Source organism: Esox lucius, chromosome 11, assembly GCF_011004845.1.
Source record: "Esox lucius isolate fEsoLuc1 chromosome 11, fEsoLuc1.pri, whole genome shotgun sequence".
Lineage (NCBI taxonomy): Eukaryota > Metazoa > Chordata > Actinopteri > Esociformes > Esocidae > Esox > Esox lucius.
The window spans coordinates 46,524,846-46,547,503 of NC_047579.1; the positions used below are offsets into that span (position 1 = coordinate 46,524,846).

General features: G+C 45.4%; 3 protein-coding genes and 2 pseudogenes across 3 annotated transcripts; 1 reads left to right on the forward strand and 4 right to left on the reverse strand.

Annotated features, from left to right (window-relative positions):
• Window positions 1-342: 342 nt before the first annotated feature.
• Window positions 343-10,598, forward strand: LOC109616236 (annotated as a pseudogene).
• On the reverse strand, window positions 10,306-11,610 carry LOC105009617 (annotated as a pseudogene).
• Window positions 11,611-11,711: 101 nt separating this feature from the next.
• Window positions 11,712-12,539, reverse strand: LOC105009611 (hemoglobin embryonic subunit alpha-like). The gene is made up of 3 exons (XM_010869043.4): window positions 12,412-12,539; window positions 12,115-12,322; window positions 11,712-11,942 (listed from the first exon to the last, which is right to left on the reverse strand). Exons 1-3 carry the CDS (start codon window positions 12,504-12,506, stop codon window positions 11,814-11,816), a joined length of 432 nt encoding a protein of 143 aa, XP_010867345.1. The 5' UTR covers window positions 12,507-12,539; the 3' UTR covers window positions 11,712-11,813.
• Window positions 12,540-15,388: 2,849 nt separating this feature from the next.
• On the reverse strand, window positions 15,389-16,157 carry LOC105009613 (hemoglobin subunit beta). The gene is made up of 3 exons (XM_010869044.5): window positions 16,012-16,157; window positions 15,680-15,902; window positions 15,389-15,596 (listed from the first exon to the last, which is right to left on the reverse strand). Exons 1-3 carry the CDS (start codon window positions 16,101-16,103, stop codon window positions 15,468-15,470), a joined length of 444 nt encoding a protein of 147 aa, XP_010867346.3. The 5' UTR covers window positions 16,104-16,157; the 3' UTR covers window positions 15,389-15,467.
• A 3,135-nt stretch (window positions 16,158-19,292) lies between these two features.
• LOC105009614 (hemoglobin embryonic subunit alpha-like) lies at window positions 19,293-20,114 on the reverse strand. Its single transcript, XM_010869045.4, has 3 exons — window positions 19,982-20,114; window positions 19,700-19,907; window positions 19,293-19,523 (listed from the first exon to the last, which is right to left on the reverse strand). Exons 1-3 carry the CDS (start codon window positions 20,074-20,076, stop codon window positions 19,395-19,397), a joined length of 432 nt encoding a protein of 143 aa, XP_010867347.1. The 5' UTR covers window positions 20,077-20,114; the 3' UTR covers window positions 19,293-19,394.
• Between the last annotated feature and the right edge of the window lie 2,544 nt (window positions 20,115-22,658).

The following is a 22,658-nucleotide window of genomic DNA, read 5'->3' on the forward strand; positions in this document are numbered from 1 at the left end:
GCGTTTAATGTGGATCTGTGTGCAGTCCAGCGCACCAATGACATTAGGGAAAGCTGTAACACAAAATACTCTGAGTATATCCTGTGACTGTTGTAATGTAACACGTTTTTGTAATCTGTAATGCATGTTACCTGCAATCTTGTAGAAATCCTCTTTAAAGAAATACATTCTTCTGTGGCCAGGGAAGGTAATAAAGATGTGTGACAAGGACTTCAGTGCCAAACACACTCTTCTGACACAACGGCAAATAGTGCCTTTATTTAGAATTTCGGCATCTCCCACGGCATATGAAAACATGCTGCTTGCAAAGAAACGCAGTGCCACACAGACCATCTGTGGGGCATGGCTTCGCGTTGTGCGGTGCTGAATTTTGGGACCCAGCAGTCTGATAAAATACGGATTCGATCTCCAGTAAATCGATACCTCTCATGCAGGTACTTGTCGGAAAGAGCTCATCATCACTAACTTCATTAGAATCACTGTTGCAAATTCATCAACCATTTCAAGCCATCTAAACTGCAATAGTAGGATTTAAATCAAACTTCAAGTTCAAGTTCATTTATTTATATAGCACATTTAAACAGCCGCTAGACAGACCAAAGTGCTTTACAGAACAAGCATATAAAAAATAAAAGCAGCAAAACAACACATAAACATATAGAGAACATCTAGACTAAGATTAACTTTAAAACAAAGACACAAATGTAAAATAGTAAAAACAGCCCAAGAAAAATAATCAATATGCTAAAGAGAACAGGTATGTTTTAACCAAAGACTTAAAAGCAGAGAGGTTTGGAGCCGTTCTGATCTCTAGGGGAAGGGTGTTCCACAGACGAGGCCCTGCCACCGCAAAAGCACGCTCCCCTCTACACTTTAGTCTGACCCGAGGGACTACCAGCAACGCCTGGTCGTGGGATCTGAGACTTCTGGACGGAATGTACGGATGAATAAGTTCAGAGAGATAAACCGGAGCTATGTTGTGTAAAGATTTATAGACAAAGAGGAGGATTTTAAAATCTATTCTCTGCCGAACCGGTAGCCAGTGTAAAGATCTGAGGATAGAGAGATATGATCATATTAGTGACAGTAATGTGACATTACTTGTCACAGCAATAGTGAGAAGTAATACATGTTAATAACAATAAAGCAGAATAAAGCTGATTTAACACATAAGACTCCAGGATTAATCTTAGCCTGGCTGTTAGCCTGCTCTGGAGCAGGCTAGCTGCAAAGAATAAATCGCCATGGTTACTTGGCTGGGTTTAATTCTACCTACTTTTGTGCAACCAAGTCAAAGCTAAATTCATCCAGGATAACTTGAATATCCCGGCTTAATCCCTTATCCTGGTTTTGTGCAACAGGCCCCAGGCCCCATGGTTTAGACTGTTTATCTATGTGTATGTGGTTCTGTAACAACAAAGTACAACAGTACAGACTGATTATGAACAAATAATAAGGAAAACACATTACCTTGGGAAGGTGAGCAGCATAGCCATTCCCTGGGCAGATACTCCCCATTACCAAGCTTGCGCTTGGAATGTTTCTTTGAGTAGAATCTTCTCTGGTGTTTGTATTGGCTTCTCTGTTCTGGCACAATTCCGATTCCATTTTTTCCCAGTAAAGACACACCTGTTCGTCAGTATTATTTTGGCCCCAGAGACCCAGAGCATGATTTGAATGATTTAAATAAAGGCTGATTTAAATTGGATACGGCCTCAAGCCAAACTTTATGTATCACCTCAATGACCTCATCATTGATCTAGTATGAATGTTGTAACAAACCAAATAAAGATCATACCTTTCTTAGATTGTCTGGTCTACGAACAAAAAGTACAGGCCTGTTCAACATTCAACAGCCATATTGTCAAGCATGCCAATTATGGGTGAAGCTCCACTCATAAAACTGGAGTTAGGAAAGTAACTATCATTATCATTTGGTGTGTGTTGAGATTGCCCTCTGCTGGAAGTATGGTTGAGGGAAGAAATGATCACCGAACTGCTTCCGGCGTGTACGTTTGTGATAGCAACAACAGAGGGCGCTATATGAATAACAAATGTTACCTTTATTTGTTGTATTTGTAGGCCATTTCTGAAATATGTCCAACTCTGCCTTACAATTTTTAATCGGAAGACCTAAACTGGGCTTTTTCATTTGCATCGATGCCTTTACTCGAGGTTGTTGTGTAGCCTAGGTTATGGGACCTATTTTTGACCATTTTCAACTTTACTATAACAGCTATGGACCTTGGGTTTGACAAACATTAAAAGTGCCGTTTACCAAGTAGTTTGGATCACAGTTGTTATTTAAACGAATTAGATTATACATAAAATCCAAAATATTAATATGAACTGGCATACAGGTAAAGTATAGGCACACAGACCTATCGAGGGGCATGTGTAAAAATTACTGCTGTGCTAATCAAAAGAAGATTTAAACGAAGCATAATTTTCAGGACGTATTGATGCTGAGCATGAGCAGACTCCTTAATTTTCATTGGGCACAATTTCCTAAAAGTGGCCAGGTGGAGTTGAGATAACAATGTATTAAACAAGCTAATTGGATCCCCATCAAGTTTAATGAAATTGATTTACATTTCAATTACATACCTGTAACCCATTTAATAGCATGTGATGTTATATTCTCTAATCTGTTTTTCATATTTTTGTAAATAGGCTACGTGTATCTGTCATTTAGTTAAAAATACTACACATTTTAGTGAAATTGGGTTTGAAATTGTTATATGTAACCAGATTGTTATCGTTTTTCTTATCTGTAGAGAAGAGATCTAAGAAGAGATGCCCAGACTTCCCTCTCCCTAGATACTTCCTCCAGGCCAGCTGGGAGACATAGTCCCTCCAGCGTGTCCTAGGTCTTCCCCGGGGTCTCCTCCCGGTGGGACGGGACCGGAACACCTTCCCAGGAAGGCGTCCAGGAGGCATCCAGAACAGATGCCCAAGCCACCTCAGCTGACCCCTCTCGATGTGGAGGAGCAGCGGCTCTACTCTGATCTCCTCCCGGGTGACCGAGCTTCTCACCCTATCTCTAAGGGATCGCCCAGCCACCCTGCGGAGAAAGCTCATTTCGGCCGCCTGTATTCGGGATCTTGTCCTTTCGGTCATGACCCAAAGCTCATGACCATAGGTGAGAGCAGGGGCGTTGGACTGGGGGGAAAAGGGGTACTAAGTATATAGGGCCCTAATGTGTAGAGGGGCCCTCGAAAATGTTTGAATCTTGAATAAAGTGGAGAGGGGCCCTCAGAGACCGCCTATGTACAGGGCCCAGAATTTTGTGCTACATCCATGGGTGAGAGTAGGTATGTTATGATCATAGTGTCACAATATTTTTTTCATGCTAGTTCTTATTCGACTAGGCTACATATAGATGGACATTCTAAACTATAAAACATGTTAGTTCCCTGCAGATATTTGTTTGTGTTTTAACGTCCTGAAACCCTGTGTCCACATATGAGGACACTATGTTTTAGGCTTCCTGCACCATGTACTTCATTGTGCTCAACTTAAACCTTTTGTCCTTATTAGAGGACAGTTGTCTTCGCCATGCTTACCAGGTCCTACTAATCCCAAATGGCTAATAGAAATAAAAAATGCATACATTATCAAAGCTCAGGTCTTAGGAGGATCATTATTCCAACAGATGTCTAGTTGTATACCCCTGGACCCAGAGGTATTTCGGTAAGTTTGGTAACCTGTACAATGCGGCTACCATCCAGGGAAACCCCATGGTCGCCGCTCATGGAAAGACGGTCCTGCATGGACTAGACAGGGCTGTCAAGAACATGGATGACATCAAAGGCACCTACACTGAGCTGAATGTGCTGCACACCGAGAAACTCCACGTGGATCCCGACAACTTCAAGGTAAAGCGATGCTTACATTATCCACTTTGAACGGTCTCACAAACATTTCATAGTTTTATAATATTTCGTTTATGTACGAGATTTCTGCTAATTTTATAACATAGCAACAACTCTAATTCTGACTTCTACCCTCAACTATGCACCTGTATTGTGCTTTGTACAGCTGCTGGCTGACTGTGGTTGTTGCTGCGAGAATGGGTTCCGACTTCACAGCTGATGTCCAGGCGGCTTTCCAGAAGTTCCTTGCGGTGGTTGTGAGCTCCCTGGGAAGACAGTACCACTAGAGCCTCTTCACTTGGACCACCAACAAAGAGAGGTCATTTGCTTGTATGTGACCCATATTGTTGTTCCAACAAAGCAAATAAAATCGTTTGCAAATTATTTCTTTAATTGGTGCCATATTTGTCTTGTATGAACATCAGTATGGTTTCACAAATAGAAGACAAAATATAACCAATTATATATTCTGTGTTAATACATATAATACATGAACATGTGCATACAAATACATGAACATGTGCAATATGGGGAAAATGAACTTGTGCAATAGAACTTTTGAAACATTCTTGATAATCTTTTTAAAAAGATGTTTAGAGCATTACATTGAAGTCGATGATAATTGACTCAAAATGAAATTAGCTAATTAATTTACGATGCTCTCTGAACATTTGCACTATAAAATAGAAATAACTCATATAGAATGAAACTGAACCACACTGGTTTATACAATACATATAAAATCGTAAATTCCAATTATTGCATTATCTGCCCAGAACAATACCACGGCAATGTTTTACAACTTCCATATCTTTACATTTGTAGTGTCACGGTTGTGGGATGAAGAGGACACAGGCGCAGAGTAGAGGTAGGTAAGGTAATCCATTTAATACAAAATAAAGAATGCAGGACTCCAACAAAACAAAAAGCAGCAACCAGTGACGTGGGTATTCCTTACACAGGATAAACAAAACCAAAATGAACCACGCCTTGGGGCCTACAAACTAAACTTAAATAGGGTCCCCAATTGGAGGCAATGACTAACACCTGCCTCCAATTGGGGAAACCAAAAAAAGGAGTAGAGGTGGCTAAAGGCTACCTCCTGTCCTGTCCTGGCTATGCCCCGAGCCCAGCGCAGAGATGGCTAGGGGCACAGCCAGGACGTGACAGTACCCCCCCCCAAAGGCGCGGGCTCCCGACCGCAAGACCGGGACGACCACACCCGGACCGGCGGAGGCTCAGCGCCCGGAGCCGCCGGCACAGGCCGGGGAGGCGGAGCCGCAGGGACAGGCCAGGGAGGCAGAGGGTCAGGAGACGGGAGAGCCGGCGGAGGGACAGGAACCGGCAGGAGAGCCGGCGGCGGGTCGACAGCCGGCGGAGAAGCAGGAGCCGGGGGAACCGGCGGAGGGTCGACAGCCGGCGGAGGAGCAGGAGCCGGGGGAGCCGGTGGAGGGTCAGGAGCCGGCGGAAGAGCCGGCGGAGGAGTAGGAGCCGGCGGAGGAGCAGGAGCCGGTGGAGGAGCAGGAGCCGGGGGAGCCGGCGGAGGGTCCGGAGCCGGCGGAAGAGCCGGCGGAGGAGTAGGAGACGGGGAAACCGGTGGAGGGTCAGGAGCCGGCGGAAGAGCCGGCGGAGGAGTAGGAGCCGGCGGAGGAGCAGGAGCCGGTGGAGGAGCAGGAGCCGGGGGAGCCGGCGGAGGGTCCGGAGCCGGCGGAAGGGCCGGCGGTGGGTCCGGAGCCGGCGGAAGAGTCGGCGGAAGAGCCGGCGGAGGGTCCGGAGCCGGCGGAAGAGCCGGCGGAGGAGTAGGAGCCGGGGGAGCTGGCGGAGGAATAGGAGCAGGCAGAGGAATAGGAGACGGGGGAGCCGGCGGGGGAATAGGAGCCGGTGGAGGAGCAGGAGCCGGGGAAGCCGGCGGAGGGTCCGGAGCCGGCGGGAGAGCCGGTGGAGGAGTAGGAGCCGGGGGAGCCGGCGGAGGAATAGGAGCCGGCGGCAGGTCGGCTGCCGGCGGAGGAGCAGGAGCCGGGGGAGCCGGCGGAGGGTCCGGAGCCGGCGGAAGAGCCGGCGGAGGAGTAGGAGCCGGGGGAGCCGGCGGAGGCATAGGAGACAGGGGAGCCGGCGGAGGAATAGGAGCCGGCAGCAGGTCGGCAGCCGGCGGAGGAGCAGGAGCCGGGGGAGCCGGCGGAGGGTTGACGGCCGGCGGGGGAGCAGGAGCCGGCGGAGGAGCAGGAGACGGGGGAGCCGGCGGGGGAATAGGAGCCGGTGGAGGAGCAGGAGCCGGGGGAGCCGGCGGAGGGTCAGAACCCTGTGGGAGAGCCGGCGAAGGAGCCGGATACAGGGAAGCCGGCGGAGGGTCAGGGAGAGCCGGCGGAGGGTCAGGGAGAGCCGGGACAGGCGAGGGCGCCGCTGAGGCCGGGACAGGCGAGGGCGCCGCTGAGGCCGGGACAGGCGAGGGCGCCGTAGGACGATGCGGGGGCTCCTGGGCAGGTGAAGGCGCTGCGGGACAAGGCGGCCAGTCCACCGCGGGCTCGGGCGGCGGCCAGTCATCCGCGGCCTCGTGCGGCGGCGGCCAGTCATCCGCGGCCTCGGGCGGCCAGTCAACCGCTGGCTCGGGCGGCGGCGGCCAGTCATCCGCGGGCCCGGGCGGCGGCGGCGGCCAGTCATCCGCGGGCCCGGGCGGCGGCGACCAGTCATCCGCGGACCCGGGCGGCGGCGGCCAGTCATCCGCGGGCCCGGGCGGCGGCGGACAGTCATCCGCGGGCCCGGGCGGCGGCGGCCAGTCATCCGCGGGCCCGGGCGGCGGCGGCCAGTCATCCGCGGGCCCGGGCGGCGGCGGCCAGTCATCCGCGGGCCCGGGCGGCGGCCAGTCCACGGCGGGTCCTGGCGGCGGCGAAAACAGGGCCGCGGGAGGAGCTGGCGGCTGAGGCCACTGGGCAGCGGGAGGAGCTGGCGGCTGAGGCCACTGGGCAGCGGGTGGAGCTGGCGGCTGAGGCCACTGGGCAGCGGGAGGAGCTGGCGGCTGAGGCCACTGGGCAGCGGGAGGAGCTGGCGGCTGAGGCCACTGGGCAGCGGGTGGAGCTGGCGGCTGAGGCCACTGGGCAGCGGGTGGAGCTGGCGGCTGAGGCCACTGGGCAGCGGGTGGAGCTGGCGGCGGAGGCCACTGGGCAGCGGGAGGAGCTGGCGGCGGAGGCCACTGGGCAGCGGGAGGAGCTGGCGGCTGCGGCCACTGGGCAGCGGGAGGAGCTGGCGGCTGCGGCCACTGGGCAGCGGGAGGAGCTGGCGGCTGAGGCCACTGGGCAGCGGGAGGAGCTGGCGGCTGCGGCCACTGGGCAGCGGGAGGAGCTGGCGGCTGCGGCCACTGGGCAGCGGGAGGAGCTGGCGGCTGCGGCCACTGGGCAGCGGGAGGAGCTGGCGGCTGAGGCCACTGGGCAGCGGGAGGAGCTGGCGGCTGCGGCCACTGGGCAGCGGGAGGAGCTGGCGGCTGCGGCCACTGGGCAGCGGGAGGAGCTGGCGGCTGCGGCCACTGGGCAGCGGGGGGCGCTGGCAGCGCTGACTGCGTCTCCCAGGCAGCGGGGAACGCTGGCTGCGGCTCCCAAGCAGCGGGGGGCGCTGGCTGCGGCTCCCAAGCAGCGGGGGACGCTGGCTGCGGCTCCCAAGCAGCGGGGAGCGCTGGCTGCGGCTCCCAGGCAGCGGGGGACGCTGGCTGCGGCTCCCGGGCAGCGGGGGACGCTGGCTGCGGCTCCCGGGCAGCAGGGGGCGCTGGCGGCGCTGGCTGCGGCTCCCAGACAGCGGGGGGCGCTGGCTGCGGCTCCCGGGCAGCAGGGGGCGCTGGCGGCGCTGGCTGCGGCTCCCAGGCAGCGGGGGACGCTGGCTGCAGCTCCCAAGCAGCGGGGGACGCTGGCTGCGGCTCCCAAGCAGCAGGGGTTGCTGGCGGCGCTGGCTGCGGCTCCCAGGGAGCGGGGAGCGCTGGCTGCGGCTCCCGGGCAGCAGGGGGCGCTGGCTGCGGCTCCCAGGCAGCGGGGGGCGCTGGCTGCGGCTCCCAGGCAGCGGGGGGCGCTGGCGGCGCTGGCTGCGGCTCCCAGGGAGCGGGGAGCGCTGGCTGCGGCTTCCGGGCAGCGGGGGGCGCAGGCTGCGGCTTCCGGGCAGCGGGGGGCGCAGGCTGCGGCTTCCGGGCAGCGGGGGGCGCAGGCTGCGGCTTCCGGGCAGCGGGGGGCGCAGGCTGCGGCTCCCGGGCAGCGGGGGGCGCTGGCTGCGGCTCCCGGGCAGCGGGGGGCGCTGGCTGCGGCTCCCGGGCAGCGGGGGGCGCTGGCTGCGGCTCCCGGGCAGTGTGGGGCGCTGGCGGCGCCGGCTGCGGCTCCCGGGCAGCAGGGGGCGCTGGCTGCGAGAACCGGTACGGCGGGTCCCGATAGCCCCACCAGTCCTCACATCTCCCAACATCAGGGAAAGCCCTCATAGGCCCCCCCGGCGTTGTTGCCCGACGCCTAGGAGCTGGCACCGGGCAGGGCTGGGGCACCTGGACTACCCCACACGTGAGCACGGGTGGCACGGCCGCGTCCTTCCATTCCGCCTGCCCCCACAGCACCCCGCCAAGAAATTCTTGGGGCGGACACACGGAGGTTTGCTTACGTCGCTTCCGTCGACGTCTCCTCCGGGGTGGATGCTGTGGAGGCCCGGTGTGCCGCAGAGGACAGTAGGGGTTCTCCTCCTCCTCGGTGTCGCTGTCCGGCCAACCGAGGAGTTCCCCTACCGTCCATTTCTGCTGTGTCTCTTGGTGGTGGTTCATTCTGTCACGGTTGTGGGATGAAGAGGACACAGGCGCAGAGTAGAGGTAGGTAAGGTAATCCATTTAATACAAAATAAAGAATGCAGGACTCCAACAAAACAAAAAGCAGCAACCAGTGACGTGGGTATTCCTTACACAGGATAAACAAAACCAAAATGAACCACGCCTTGGGGCCTACAAACTAAACTTAAATAGGGTCCCCAATTGGAGGCAATGACTAACACCTGCCTCCAATTGGGGAAACCAAAAAAAGGAGTAGAGGTGGCTAAAGGCCACCTCCTGTCCTGTCCTGGCTATGCCCCGAGCCCAGCGCAGAGATGGCTAGGGGCACAGCCAGGACGTGACATGTAGGCCTATACAATTTTAAACGTATATTAGTATCAGCCTAGTTGAGCCTGCAGGCCTATATATTGTTCAAATAGGCCATCTTAAAATAACTTGTCAAGTAGGCTAGTTTAATTTTTCAAACTCAGAAAGAAGCAATAAAATGAAAATACAGCAAACGGTCTTCTACATGCGATCGGTTTATGCGACATTTACAGTCAGTCAACATTTTCAACACCTAAAGTGACTGGTAGACTAAAACGAATGTCAACAAACACAAAATCAATCACCGAATCAACTGGACAATATGTCTTTATTATCTCGCCACAATGAAACGACAGAAATGCATTATTTATGGGCCTAAGAGAAAATATAAAGCCTAGGAGAATTATTGAAATTCCCCAACACAGTGCGCTCCAGGCACCCTCTCTCGCGTGGATAAAGGTAAGAGTTAGAGGTAAAGGTAACGCGCGCCCAAACAATTTCTGCAAGCTCATCTCCTTCCCCTGTGCTATATCTCCACTCCACTCATATCGGTTACACAACAAAACTCACCCATCAAATAATTAATCAATCAAAACCACCAGCAGATCTTAAAAATACAAGAGCACGTCGAATAATTCGTCCCTAAAACCATTGGCTATTAGCCTATATAGCTGGCACCATACGTTCACATGGAAAGTGAAGCGGAGAGCCAGCAGTGCAATCGCATCATCGATGATTCCGGTCATATTTTTGGATTAAAATGTTTCGCTCAGCCGATTTTGTTTCAATTAGCCCAGCAGGTTCGGAACGTCTGGTGACTTCCTTACTAAACAAACTTAGAACATAGTTGATATAATGAACTTATAACTTCCAGTTATGAGCTACTATTTTTCACCATTGACTTCACTTTCACCACTGTATTCACACACATTGATAGCCGATGCACTTGTGCCAGTATCTGCAGATAAGCTACTCGTCTTTTTATCTGGTAATTTAAATTTGAGTTTGTTAGGTTGATGTCCACCTATCAATCCACATCTTTCTAATCTGAATCGGCCATTTAAAAAGCCAAATGGGGGTCCGCATGGGGTATTAGTGGTCTAGACATTATTTTTATCTGTAGGCTATTATTTTCCCTAAAGAATGTATTCAAGATAAATATGGATTCGTATGTAATTAATGTAATATTTAAATCAGCTATTGATCAAATGTTTTCAAGGCAGCACACACGTCAATTAAAGGAGGCGTCGCGTGGAGGGAAGAGCAAACATGTACGGAGCAACCAAGTCTCAGCAATGGAGTATAGAATTAATTCAAGCTGACAAGGTACAATTCTGGCAGGGGTGGGTTTTCTGGCATTTTTTACATCACGGATCTGCAAACAGCAAAGTTAAATTGAAGTTCTGGCAGTTCAAAAACAAAAGTCACTGTGTGCCAAGCATTTGAATTTGAATATTTATTCATGATTTATAACAAGACAGAGCCCTGAGCACAGTGCTGATCGAGTCTCTCAGATGGTCTTATGCCTTGACTCTCCTTATCTGTACTTCTCGGACAGAGCTCGGACCACAGCGGCCAGGAACTTGTCCATAGCCACATGAGCCTCTGGTGTGAAGTCATCTGTACACATAACGGACAACACCACTATGATGTTGTGGAACATGATCTACAGGGGGAAATGGATTTAAATGATCAGTAGTTTGGTACAATTGCGCTATTATTGCATGCAAAGGTATTGTGGGATATTTAAAATGTTGATACATTTTCATGTGATCTCAAGTCAACGTATAGCAAATGGTTAAAATAGTGAGGTGACCTAGCATGATTACCTTGAAGTTTGCCGGATCTATATCCAGTTGGAAGGCGTGCAGCTCGCTGAGGTTGAGGAGACCTGCAGTAAAATTGTCGATGTTGGCCACCGCTTCACCGATGCCTCACATGATGACCCCACCGTGACTTCTGAACTGGGCTCAGGTCCTTCCAGTGGGAGAAAAAAGTCTTGGTCTGGGGGTAAATCACCAGCGTCCTGACGACAAGAAACCTACATTTAAAGATGTATTGTCTTGAATAAATATCATTTTCAAATTCTATACATTCAATGTCCTCGGCCTTGCCAGTAACCTTGGCCCAGAATTTGACCACTCAAATAACCAAGTTATTGTAAGGTTTTTATTTTTTCATTTTTCCCCCTCAAAGATTTCAGTTTGTTTTTCAATTGAATTGTTCACATTATAGCTCACATTAAAAGTGGAAAAAGTTCTGACATGATTTATCTTTGTCTCATTTTTTACATCACAAAAACCTGGCATTTTCAAAGGGGTGTGTGGACTTTTTATATCCACTGTATTTATATATTAACTAATTCATCTTTATTGCCTCATTTCTTTATTTCAAGATTTATTGCATAGCCATATTTATTCATTTAATATTGACTTAAAATGCATTCCATAGAATAGTGGCAACCAATGGGGAAATACAATTTCCACCCTATGTGGGGTTGCTAACAGAATGGCTGGTTATTAACGTATACATATTTCATCATTTAAACGTTTAAAATAATTTTAAAAAATGCTCGAGGGGCCTTAACTTGGGCTGCGCAGTTTTGTGACCTGGGTATAGCACCCCCTTGCCCTGGGGTAGGGTGTCCATTTTATATGCTCATGAGTCGTGTTGCATTTCAAATTGCATTGCAACTAATATTCTGACAGTTCCATTAACACACTACAGTAAAAAACAGCGTAAAGATCAGAAAGTGTGTATTTGAAGATTTATTCATAATTTATAACGAGACAGAGCGCTGAGTACATTGCTGATCAAGCCTCCCGTCTGGTCTTATGCCTTCTTCACACTTCTTATCGGTACTTCTCGGACAGAGCTCGGCCCACAGCGGCCAGGAACTTGTCCATAGCCACATGAGCCTCCGGGGTAAAATCAACGGGAAACAGAATGGCCAGAACCACCATGATGTTGTGGAAAATGATCTACAAGAGGGAAAGGAATTAAAATTACCAACCGGTATAGATTGTTGCAATTGCGCTATTTTAGCTCGTATTGTCTATTTTAATGCAAATAGTATAATGAGATGTTTTAAATACACATTATTTTTAAATGTATGTGAACATAAAACTAAAGCAGTGGCTGTGCAATACTGACCTTGAAGTTGGCGGGATCTACACGCAGTTGGAAGGCGTGCAGCTCGCTGAGGGTGAGGAGACCTGCCGTGAGATTGTCGATGTTGGCCACCGCTTCACCGATGCCTCCCATGATGACCCCACCGTGCTTTTTGACCTGGGCAGAGCCGGGGCTCAGGTCCTTCCAGTGGGAGAAATAAGTCTTGGTCTGGGGGTACACCACCAGAGTCCTGTAAGACAAGAAACATACATTTAAAGATGTATTGTCTTGAACAAATAGTCCTTAATTCTATCATTTTAAATGGGAATATTGCATTACCTAGACAGAGCCTCGCATCCAATTTCTTCGGCCTTGCCCGCAACCTTGGCCCAGAATTTTTTGACCACTTCCTTGTCCTTTGCGCTAAGACTCATTGTTGTTTCTAGTGAGTAACCTAAAGAGTTTAGTGAAGACCTGTTGCAAAGGAACTCTTTTATATGAATCAACGGCGAGACACACCCCCGACCTATCACGGAGGTGCGTACAAACTTCAACGGCTTGAATGTATTTAAAGATGGAATATCCCTTCCCTTATCTTTTTCAACACAAGTTGTCACAGCAGGTTGAACAAATCGTTTTTAAATGAATGTTTTTCATCCTAAATGTACTTACATACTGAAATGTCTCCTTTACATAGACGTATGTTGCAAATTGGTCGAAAAAAAAAAGTTTACATTTACAACTTTCACACTTAGTTGTACTTTAGTTTTACTATATCCCAACAGTTGGTATTTAATTTCAGTATATATTAATTGTATAAAAAAGTATAAAAGTATAAATTAGGAGAACCAATATAAGTGCATGGAAGTAAGTCCATCTTAAAACGATATATCCCACCAAGATACATTTCCATAAATACTAAATTATGTATGCAAAAATATTCATAATGATTGGACGCGAATTTGCAGATCTTCATGATTAAAAACATAAAATAAACGTTGCATTTTGGTATTAGAAAATCATAAACTTGGTTTGGGTACACGAATAGAGGGAAAACATTTGAAAAACTTGGGTTAAGATTTAAAAGAATTATAAACGTATTACTGTCTTGAAATAATAGTTGAACAATAATACATGTGGTGCCCGGCGTCCTGAACACTCAAGCACATTCTTACATTGTTCTAATAGCATATTTGTAAAATTATGGTCAAAATAAAATCGAAAGAAATGCTGAATCATACCAATTATCAATATAATCTACAACAAAACTCAATGTAGCCAAATTATATTTATTTTGCTTCATCTGAGGAAAGGCATTGTTGTTTTGGTGTGCAAATTATTTCTTATTTCTTTAAGAAGAGTAATTGGTTGAAGTTGTTTTCATTGACAAAATGCGATAATTATTTTGCTTTACTGAAGTGAGTTAAGTGATTGCGAATCCAGAGCCTCCAATTTATTTATATGAAAATGATTTACTTATCAGTCAATACCATGTTACCCAAGTACGTTCACAGCATTAAATAAAGGACTTCTAATGGCTTATTAAAGAAAATGCAGCCAATTGGAGCTTATACGAAAACGGGTGGAACCCTTCAGGAATGTCAAGATAACACTTCCACTGATATTGATGCTCTGTAGCTATGTCCCTTCCCTTATCTTCTTCAACACATTCTTTCTGTCACCCCAACATCCACTGACACGGGTTTATTGTCTATCTGTGAATAACATACACATACTCAAGTGATGCAGTAAGATATAATAAAAACATTACTGCTGAAGTAATCAATTCTCCAAAATATTTTTGACAGATTTGCATTAAAAGTCATCATGTTCAATACATGCTTGCGTGTCCTTTGCATACAAAGATGCTGGGTATCTTCCCCGGTGATGTACTGCCAGGTCTTTACTGCAGCCATCTTCATCAAAAGTAAAGATTAATTGCAAAAGCACATTGTGTTTGCTAATCCAAGTTTATTAAAAGGCTAATTGATCATTAGAAAACCCTTTTGCAGTGATTTGTAGGTATTATTTATTAATGAACCGGCCAGTTGAGGACCTGTGACAGCGTCTGTTTCTCAAACTAGACACTAATACATTTGTCCTCTTGCTCAGTTGTGCGCCGGTGCCTCCCACACCTCTTTCTATTCCGGTCAGAGACAGTTTTATTGCTTATTTTAATAGCAAACTGTTTTTTAATGATCAATCAGCCTTTTAACAAACAACGTGCCACTGCAACACTGGAGTGATGGTGGTTGATAATGGGGCCTCTGTACACCTAAGTAGTTATTGAAAATCAGCCGTTTCCAGCTACAATAGTCATTTATGACATTAACAATTTCTACACTGTATTTCTGATCAATTTGATGTTATTTTAATGGACACTTTTTTGATGAATGGTAGTGTATGTCCAAGCAATAACACTACATCCACTATGTTTGGCAAACAGTCTCACACTCACAATTTGCACAAAAACATACAATAAGCAAAATGTCACATATTTTGTACCTTTTACTACATGATTGTGAGAACTGGTTTGCTCGAAAATTACCAATCGTAAAACCACAAAAGCACAGATGACCAGGTGGAATGCGGCCTGTACTCCATCAGAATTTTTTGCTGTAAACATGGCCATTCTGTTCTTTCGTCTCACTAGTGGTTTGCATGTCATCCATTGTGATCTTAATAGGTAATTTGCAAATGCGGAGCTCCCCAGTGATTTCGTCTTGTTAATGTACAAAATTATTGACATTGGCACACCTAATGCTTTCACAACTTATCATTATGGCCAACTTGGCTTGCAATAACTGTCCTGGTCCATATGTTTTCAGACACCAGTAGTTGACACCAAAGGTAAAGCCTATATTTAAGACGTCCGTGACAGCGTGTGCTTGCACTATGATGCAAAAAAAAAACACATCTGGCTAATAAGAAACAGCTCATAAGGCAACAATCCAAATACCTTATATACCTTAAAAGTGGCACGATGCACAAAACGTCCTACAGAACTATTCTTACATGGTTTTTGAAAGGAAAACATAGGAAGTCAAGATTTTCAAGAAACCTCCAATAAAACATAACAGTAACATGATTCATTCCCCTGAAACGAACCAGTTTTCCCAGTTGATGTGTGCAAGTGATGCAGATTTTAGGTCAATATTTGTGCTATGGGTTAGAAAGAGACGAGTGCTTTTGAATTAGGTCACACCGGGGGGAAAACACAAAGCTCAATGTAACTTCAACAATTCAAAACAAAACAATCATCTTATTTCATGTAGGCTGTGACATGTTGAAAAAGGAAGAGGAAAGCGATGAGAAATAGTTTTTGATTCAGCACTTTATTTCCTTTAGAATCGGTACAGCTGTTTTTTACACTCAGTGAAGCGGGCCGAAAGCTTTCAGTGGTACTGTCTGCCCAGGGAGCTCACCACCACCGCCAGGAACTTCTGGAATGCGGCCTGTACTTCAGCGGTGAAGTCGGAACCCATTCTTGCAGCAACGACAATCGTCAGGCAGTCAGCCAGCAGCTAATAAAAAAGGGAGCATGTAAAAATACATTCCGGGACACTATTGTGGAATATGTCAAGCAATATAATTAAAACTCATATACCCTGAAATTATCGGGATCCACGTGCAATTTCTCAGAGTGCAGCACACTCAGCTGCGCATAGGTGCCCTTGATGTCATCCATGTTCTTGACAGCCTTGTCTAGACCGTGTAGAACGACCTTTCCATGAGCGGCGACCATGGGGTTTGCCTGGATGGCAGCCGCATTGTACAGGTTTCCGAAGTTACCGAAATACCTCTGGGTCCAAGGGTAGACGACCAGACACCTGTGAACAGTAATATTATCAGCGGCAACTTTCACTATATTATATATATATAAATATTCAATGCAAGCTTGGATTATATATAAGCATGAATAAAATAAAGAGCAAAAACCTGGAAAGAGCCGCAGGGCCCACGTCTTCGTAGTCCATCTTCCCGAAGATGCTCTGGATGGTTGCGCGCTCAAAGTCTGTCCACTCAACCATATTGACGTTTGTGAGTTATATCAATAAGACGATGAAATGTACTGTTTCATGCTACTGAAAGGACAGCTTATATAGGCCTACGCGTGTAGTATCCACACCCAATGCAAACTACTGGCCCCGTTAGGCTGGGTTAACAGTCGAGTTCGTAGAAAGTCTTTGCCTACCGGGCGTGGCTACTTTTGTCTGAATTTATATGATCCCATTTGCTCTTATTTTAATTTAAATAAAATTATTCCCCATCAAATAACAATATCGTCGTTTTTCCTCAAATGCATATTTAAAATGACATCAGCGGGGCAAAGTAAATGCCCACTGTTTCCAAATTTCTGAGATACCTCTAATGGCTTACATTGAAAACAATAACAGTTTTCTGTTATAGAATTCTGTGTGAATACAACAACATCCTAGCACTGTGAGCCCTGTGCTTATTCTCCTGATATGGCATTTTTGAAACGGTCTGTTCTGCGTAAAAGTTTGAGATCAATGTATGTTTTGGCCCCCAACAGGACGGCACAACAATATTTCGTCCCAGAAAGATCACTTCTGAAAGTGCGATTTTCATTGATGGTTACTTTTCTTAATGAAAAGGAAAACAAATCAGGTTTGGTCATCATATTTTGTTTTTTTCATGTATTCGTATTACATTAAACGGGCCAAATAAGTCTGTTTGTAGAGAAAATGTTGCTGGCGAGTGTTTCAGACAGTGATGCAAAAAAAAGGGGGGGGGGGGTGTAAAATTTATTTTCTGAAACCGGATACAATTCTAACAATGGCAAGCAACGATCCAAAACAGCCAACATTTCAACAGCTCATCATTTGCCGTTTTAATGACAATTAGAAGCCATAGCCTATATAAAATAGTATCCCATATATCTGTTTTACTGTAGAATACCAGAAATCATGACAATTCTTGCAGGATTAAGACGTTCCACAAGAATATGGCAAGTCTTGGTGGACCAAGACAATTCCAGTCATGTCAATCAATCACATTTATTCATAAAGCCCTTTTTACATTAGCAGTTGTCACAATGTGCTTTTACAAAAACATCCAGTCTGAAACCCCAAGGAGCAAGCAACAACTATGTTGAAGCACAGTGGCTAGGAAAAACCTTGAGGAACCTAGAGAGGAACCAGGCTCAGAGGGATTGACCAGTCCTCTTCTGGCTTTGCAGGGTGAACAGTTTAAGAGTACAAGTTGTAATAATTAGTAAATGCATTTGAGTTGTGTCCAGAGTCTATAAAACCTAATCCAGGTCAGAAGTATGACCAGATGGACAAGGACAGGGACAACCAGGTGGAAGAGGGGGTGGTTATCAAACTGGCAGCTGGAATCATCAGGTATCGTCTTGATCTGCAACACAGCCAGGAGGACTTTGGACTGTGGCAGCAACAAGTCTTTAGAGCCTGGTACTCGGTAGGTGTGGGCCAAACCCTCATGTCCTAAGAAAATTTAGAGTGCATTCCTTAGGTATACAAGGTTTTACAGTGGACGAATACTGACCCTACTCCCCCAGCACATTAATATAGCAGTGTTAAAACTTGGGGCTGAGACAGGGGAGTCCAGTGACAGTGGCCCTAGCCGGGGGAGGCCCAATTAGGCAATGAGTTTGCTTGCTCTCATGTGGATGCACTGAGCAGGCTAGATACTGAGCCATAGGGAGTAGAACGAACTGTCAAAAGACCTGCGTAACAAGGTAATGGAACTTTATAAACAATGGAAAAGGATATAAAGGATATAAAAAAACATCCAGGGCTCTCTTGATACCAAGTCAAAGTCAGATAGAACAATAAAGATTTCAGCCTGAACTGCCAGAAGAATTGTTTGGCATACATAGAAAAACCCACAGGTAACCTCAGGAGAAATATATGCTGCTCTGGAAAAAAAGTTGCAAAGTCAAGTTGCCATAAAGAAGCACAACAGTGACCCTGAGCACAAGGCCAAGTTGACCCTCCAGTGTTTACAGCAGAAAAAGGTGAAGGTCCTGGAGTGGCCATCACAGTCTCCTGACCTTAATATCATCGAGCCACTCTGGGGAGTTCTCAAACGTGCGGTTCATGCAAGATGACCAAAGACTTTGTATGACTTGGAGGCATTTTGCCAAGATGACTGGGCAGCTACATGTATACCACCTGCAATAATTTGGGGCCTCATAGACAACTATTGCAAAAGACTGCACGCTGTATGTGATGCTAAAGGGGCACTACGGAGTATTAAGAACTAAGGGTATGCAGACTCTTGAACAGGGGTCAGTAAATTTTTTTCTTTGTTGCCATGTTTTGTTATGACCTAAATGTTAAATGTGAATCCCATAAGAAATAAAAGACATGTATTTTGCTCTACTAATTCCTGTTTCATTACAAATGTTACATATATCGCCAATTCTCCAAGTGTATGCAAACTTTGGAGCACAACTGTATATTGGTTCACTCCAGGGGAATTACAACCCAAGTTTTTTTTCGAAAAAAACATGTTTATATATTCCATGAACATTCGTCAAACCAATTATTGCCAATATAAAAACTCTTCAGAAAGTTCTTTGGACTTCATGGACTTCATGCCATTTTTTTTTTAACCAGGTTGTTGTAAGGTTTTTATTTTTTTATTTTCCCCCTCAAAGATTTCAGTTTGTTTTTCAATTCAATTGTTCACATTATAGGTCACATTAAAAGTGGAAAATTCATGACATGTATATCTTTGTCTCATTCTTTTACATCACAAAAACCTGGCATTTTATCAGGGGTGTGTAGACTTTTTATATCCACTGTATTTATATATTAACTAATTCATATGTTTATTGCCTCATTTCTTTATTTCAGGATTTATTTCATAGCCATATTTATTCATTTAATATTGACCTAAATGGCTTTCCATAGAATAGTGGCAACCAATGGGGAAATACAATTTCCACCCTATGTGGGGTTGCTAACAGAATGGCTGGTTATTAACGTATACATATTTCATCATTTAAACGTTTAAAATAATTTAAAAAATGCTCGAGGGGCCTTAACTTGGGCTGCGCAGTTTTGTGACCTGGGTATAGCACCCCCTTGCCCTGGGGTAGGGTGTCCATTTTCTATATGCTCATGAGTCGTGTTGCATTTCATATTGCATTGCAACCAATATTTAGGCAAATCAAGTTCTGACAGTTCCATTAACACACTACAGTAAAAAACAGCGTAAAGATCAGAAAGTGTGTATTTGAAGATTTATTCATAATTTATAGCAAGATAGAGCGCTGAGTACATTGCTGATCAAGCCTCCCGTCTGGTCTTATGCCTTCTTCACACTTCTTATCGGTACTTCTCGGACAGAGCTCGGCCCACAGCGGCCAGGAACTTGTCCATAGCCACATGAACCTCCGGGGTAAAATCAACGGGAAACAGAATGGCCAGAACCACCATGATGTTGTGGAACATGATCTACAAGAGGGAAAGGAATTAAAATTACCACTCCGTTATAGATTGTTGCAATTGCGCTATTTTAGCTCGTATTGTCTATTTTAATGCAAATAGTATAATGAGACGTTTTAAATACATATTATTATTTTTAAATGTATGTGAATATAAAACTAAAGCAGTGACTGTGCAATACTGACCTTGAAGTTGGCGGGATCTATACGCAGTTGGAAGGCGTGCAGCTCGCTGAGGGTGAGGAGACCTGCGGTGAGATTGTCGATGTTGGCCACCGCTTCACCGATGCCTCCCATGATGACCCCGCCGTGCCTTTTCACCTGGGCAGAGCCGGGGCTCAGGTCCTTCCAGTGGGAGAAATAAGTCTTGGTCTGGGGGTACACCACCAGCGTCCTGTACGAAAAGAAACATACATTTAAAGATGTATTGTCTTGAACAAATAGTTTTAAATAGGAAAATTGCATTACCTTGACAGAGCCTCGCATCCAATGTCTTCGGCCTTGCCCGCAACCTTGGCCCAGAATTTTTTGACCACTACCTTGTCCTTAGCGCTGAGACTCATTGTTGTTTCTAGTGAGTAACCTGAAGTTTGGTGAAGACCTAATGCAGAGGAACTCTTTTATATGAATGAACTGCGAGACACACCCCCCGACCTACCACGGAGGTGCGTACAAACTTCAACGCTTTGACATTTTTTAAAGATGGAATATCTCTTCCCATATCTTTTTCAACCCAAGAGGTTGACCAAATAAATCGTTTGAAAGTGAATGTTTTTCATTCTAAATGTACTTACATATTGAAATGTCTTATGTTGCAAGTTGGTCGAAACAAAATAAAATATATTGTACAATTACATCTTTCACACTTAGTTGTACTTAAGTTTTACTATATCCCAACAGTTGGTATTTAATTTCAGTGTACTTTAGTTTTACTATATCCCAACAGTTGGTATTTAATTTCAGGATATATTAATTCAGTATAAATTAGGAGAACCAATATTAGTGCATGGAAGTAAGTCTTGCAACGATATAGCCTACAAATTATGTATGTATAAATATTAATAATGATCGGATGCGAATTTGCAGATCTTTATGATCAAGAACATTAAATAAACATTGCATTTTGGTATTACCAAATCATAAACTTGGTTTGGGTACACGAATAGAGGGGGGGGAGGGGGGGGGGGGATTAAAAGCATGTAAAATGTTGTGTTTTAAAAGAATTATAAACTTTAATGTCTTGATATAATAGTTTAACAATAATACATGTGGTGCCCGGCGTCCTGAACACTCAAGGACATTCTTACATTATTCTAATAGGATATTCGTAAAATGATGGTCAACATAAAATCGAAAGAAATACTAAATCTTACCAATTATGAATAAAATCTACAACAAAACTCAGTGCAGCCATGCTGTATTTATTTTTGCCTTATCTGAAGAAAGAATTTTAAGAAGAGTAATTGTTTGAAGTTGTTTTCATTGACAAAATGCGAGAATTATTTTGCTTTACGAAAGCCAATTAAGTGATTGCGAATCCAGAGGCTCCAATTTATTTATATGAAAAATGATTTACTTATCAGGTAATACCATGTTACCCAAGTACATTCACAGCATTAAATAAATTTCTTCTAATGGCCTACGAACGAAAATGCTACCAATTTGGATATTTTACAAAAACGAGTGGAACCCTTCAGGAATGTCAAGATAACACTTCCACTGATATTGATGCTCTGTAGCTAGGTCCCTTCCCTTATCTTCTTCAACACATTCTTTCTGTCACCCCAACATCCACTGACACGGGTTTATTGTCTATCTGTGAATAACATACACATACTCTAGTGATGCAGTAAGCTATAATAAAAACATTACTGGTGAAGTCATCAATTCTCCAAAATATTTTGGACAGAATTGCATTAAATAAGTTATTATGTTTAATACATGCTTGCATGTCCTTTGCATGCAAAGAGACTGGATATCTTCCCCGGTGATGTACTGCCAGGTCTTTACTGCAGCCATCTTCATAAAGAGTAAAGATTAATTGCAAAAGCACATTGTGTTTGCTAATCCAAGTTTATTAAAAGGCTAATTGATCATTAGAAAACCCTTTTGCAGTGTTTTGCAGGTATTATTTATTAATAAACCGGCCAGTTGAGGACCTGTGACAGCGTCTGTTTCTCAAACTAGACACTAATACATTTGTCCTCTTGCTCAGTTGTGCGCCGGTGCCTCCCACACCTCTTTCTATTCCGGTCAGAGACAGTTTTATTGCTTATTTTAATAGCAAACTGTTTTTTAATGATCAATCAGCCTTTTAACAAACAACGTGCCACTGCAACACTGGAGTGATGGTGGTTGATAATGGGGCCTCTGTACACCTAAGTAGTTATTGAAAATCAGCCGTTTCCAGCTACAATAGTCATTTATGACATTAACAATTTCTACACTGTATTTCTGATCAATTTGATGTTATTTTAATGGACACTTTTTTGATGAATGGTAGTGTATGTCCAAGCAATAACACTACATCCACTATGTTTGGCAAACAGTCTCACACTCACAATTTGCACAAAAACATACAATAAGCAAAATGTCACATATTTTGTACCTTTTACTACATGATTGTGAGAACTGGTTTGCTCGAAAATTACCAATCGTAAAACCACAAAAGCACAGATGACCAGGTGGAATGCGGCCTGTACTCCATAAGAATTTTTTGCTGTAAACATGGCCACTCTGTTCTTTCGTCTCACTAGTGGTTTGCATGTCATCCATTGTGATCTTAATAGGTAATTTGCAAATGCGGAGCTCCCCAGTGATTTCGTCTTGTTAATGTACAAAATTATTGACATTGGCACACCTAATGCTTTCACAACTTATCATTATGGCCAACTTGGCTTGCAATAACTGTCCTGGTCCATATGTTTTCAGACACCAGTAGTTGACACCAAAGGTAAAACCTAAATTTAAGACGTGCTTGACAGCGTGTGCTTGCACTATGATGCAAAAAAAAACACATCTGGCAAATAAGAAACAGCAATCCAAATACTGTATATACCTTAAAAGTGGCACGATGCACAAAACGTCCTACAGAACTATTCTTACACGGTTTTTGAAAGGAAAACATAGGAAGTCAAGATTTTCA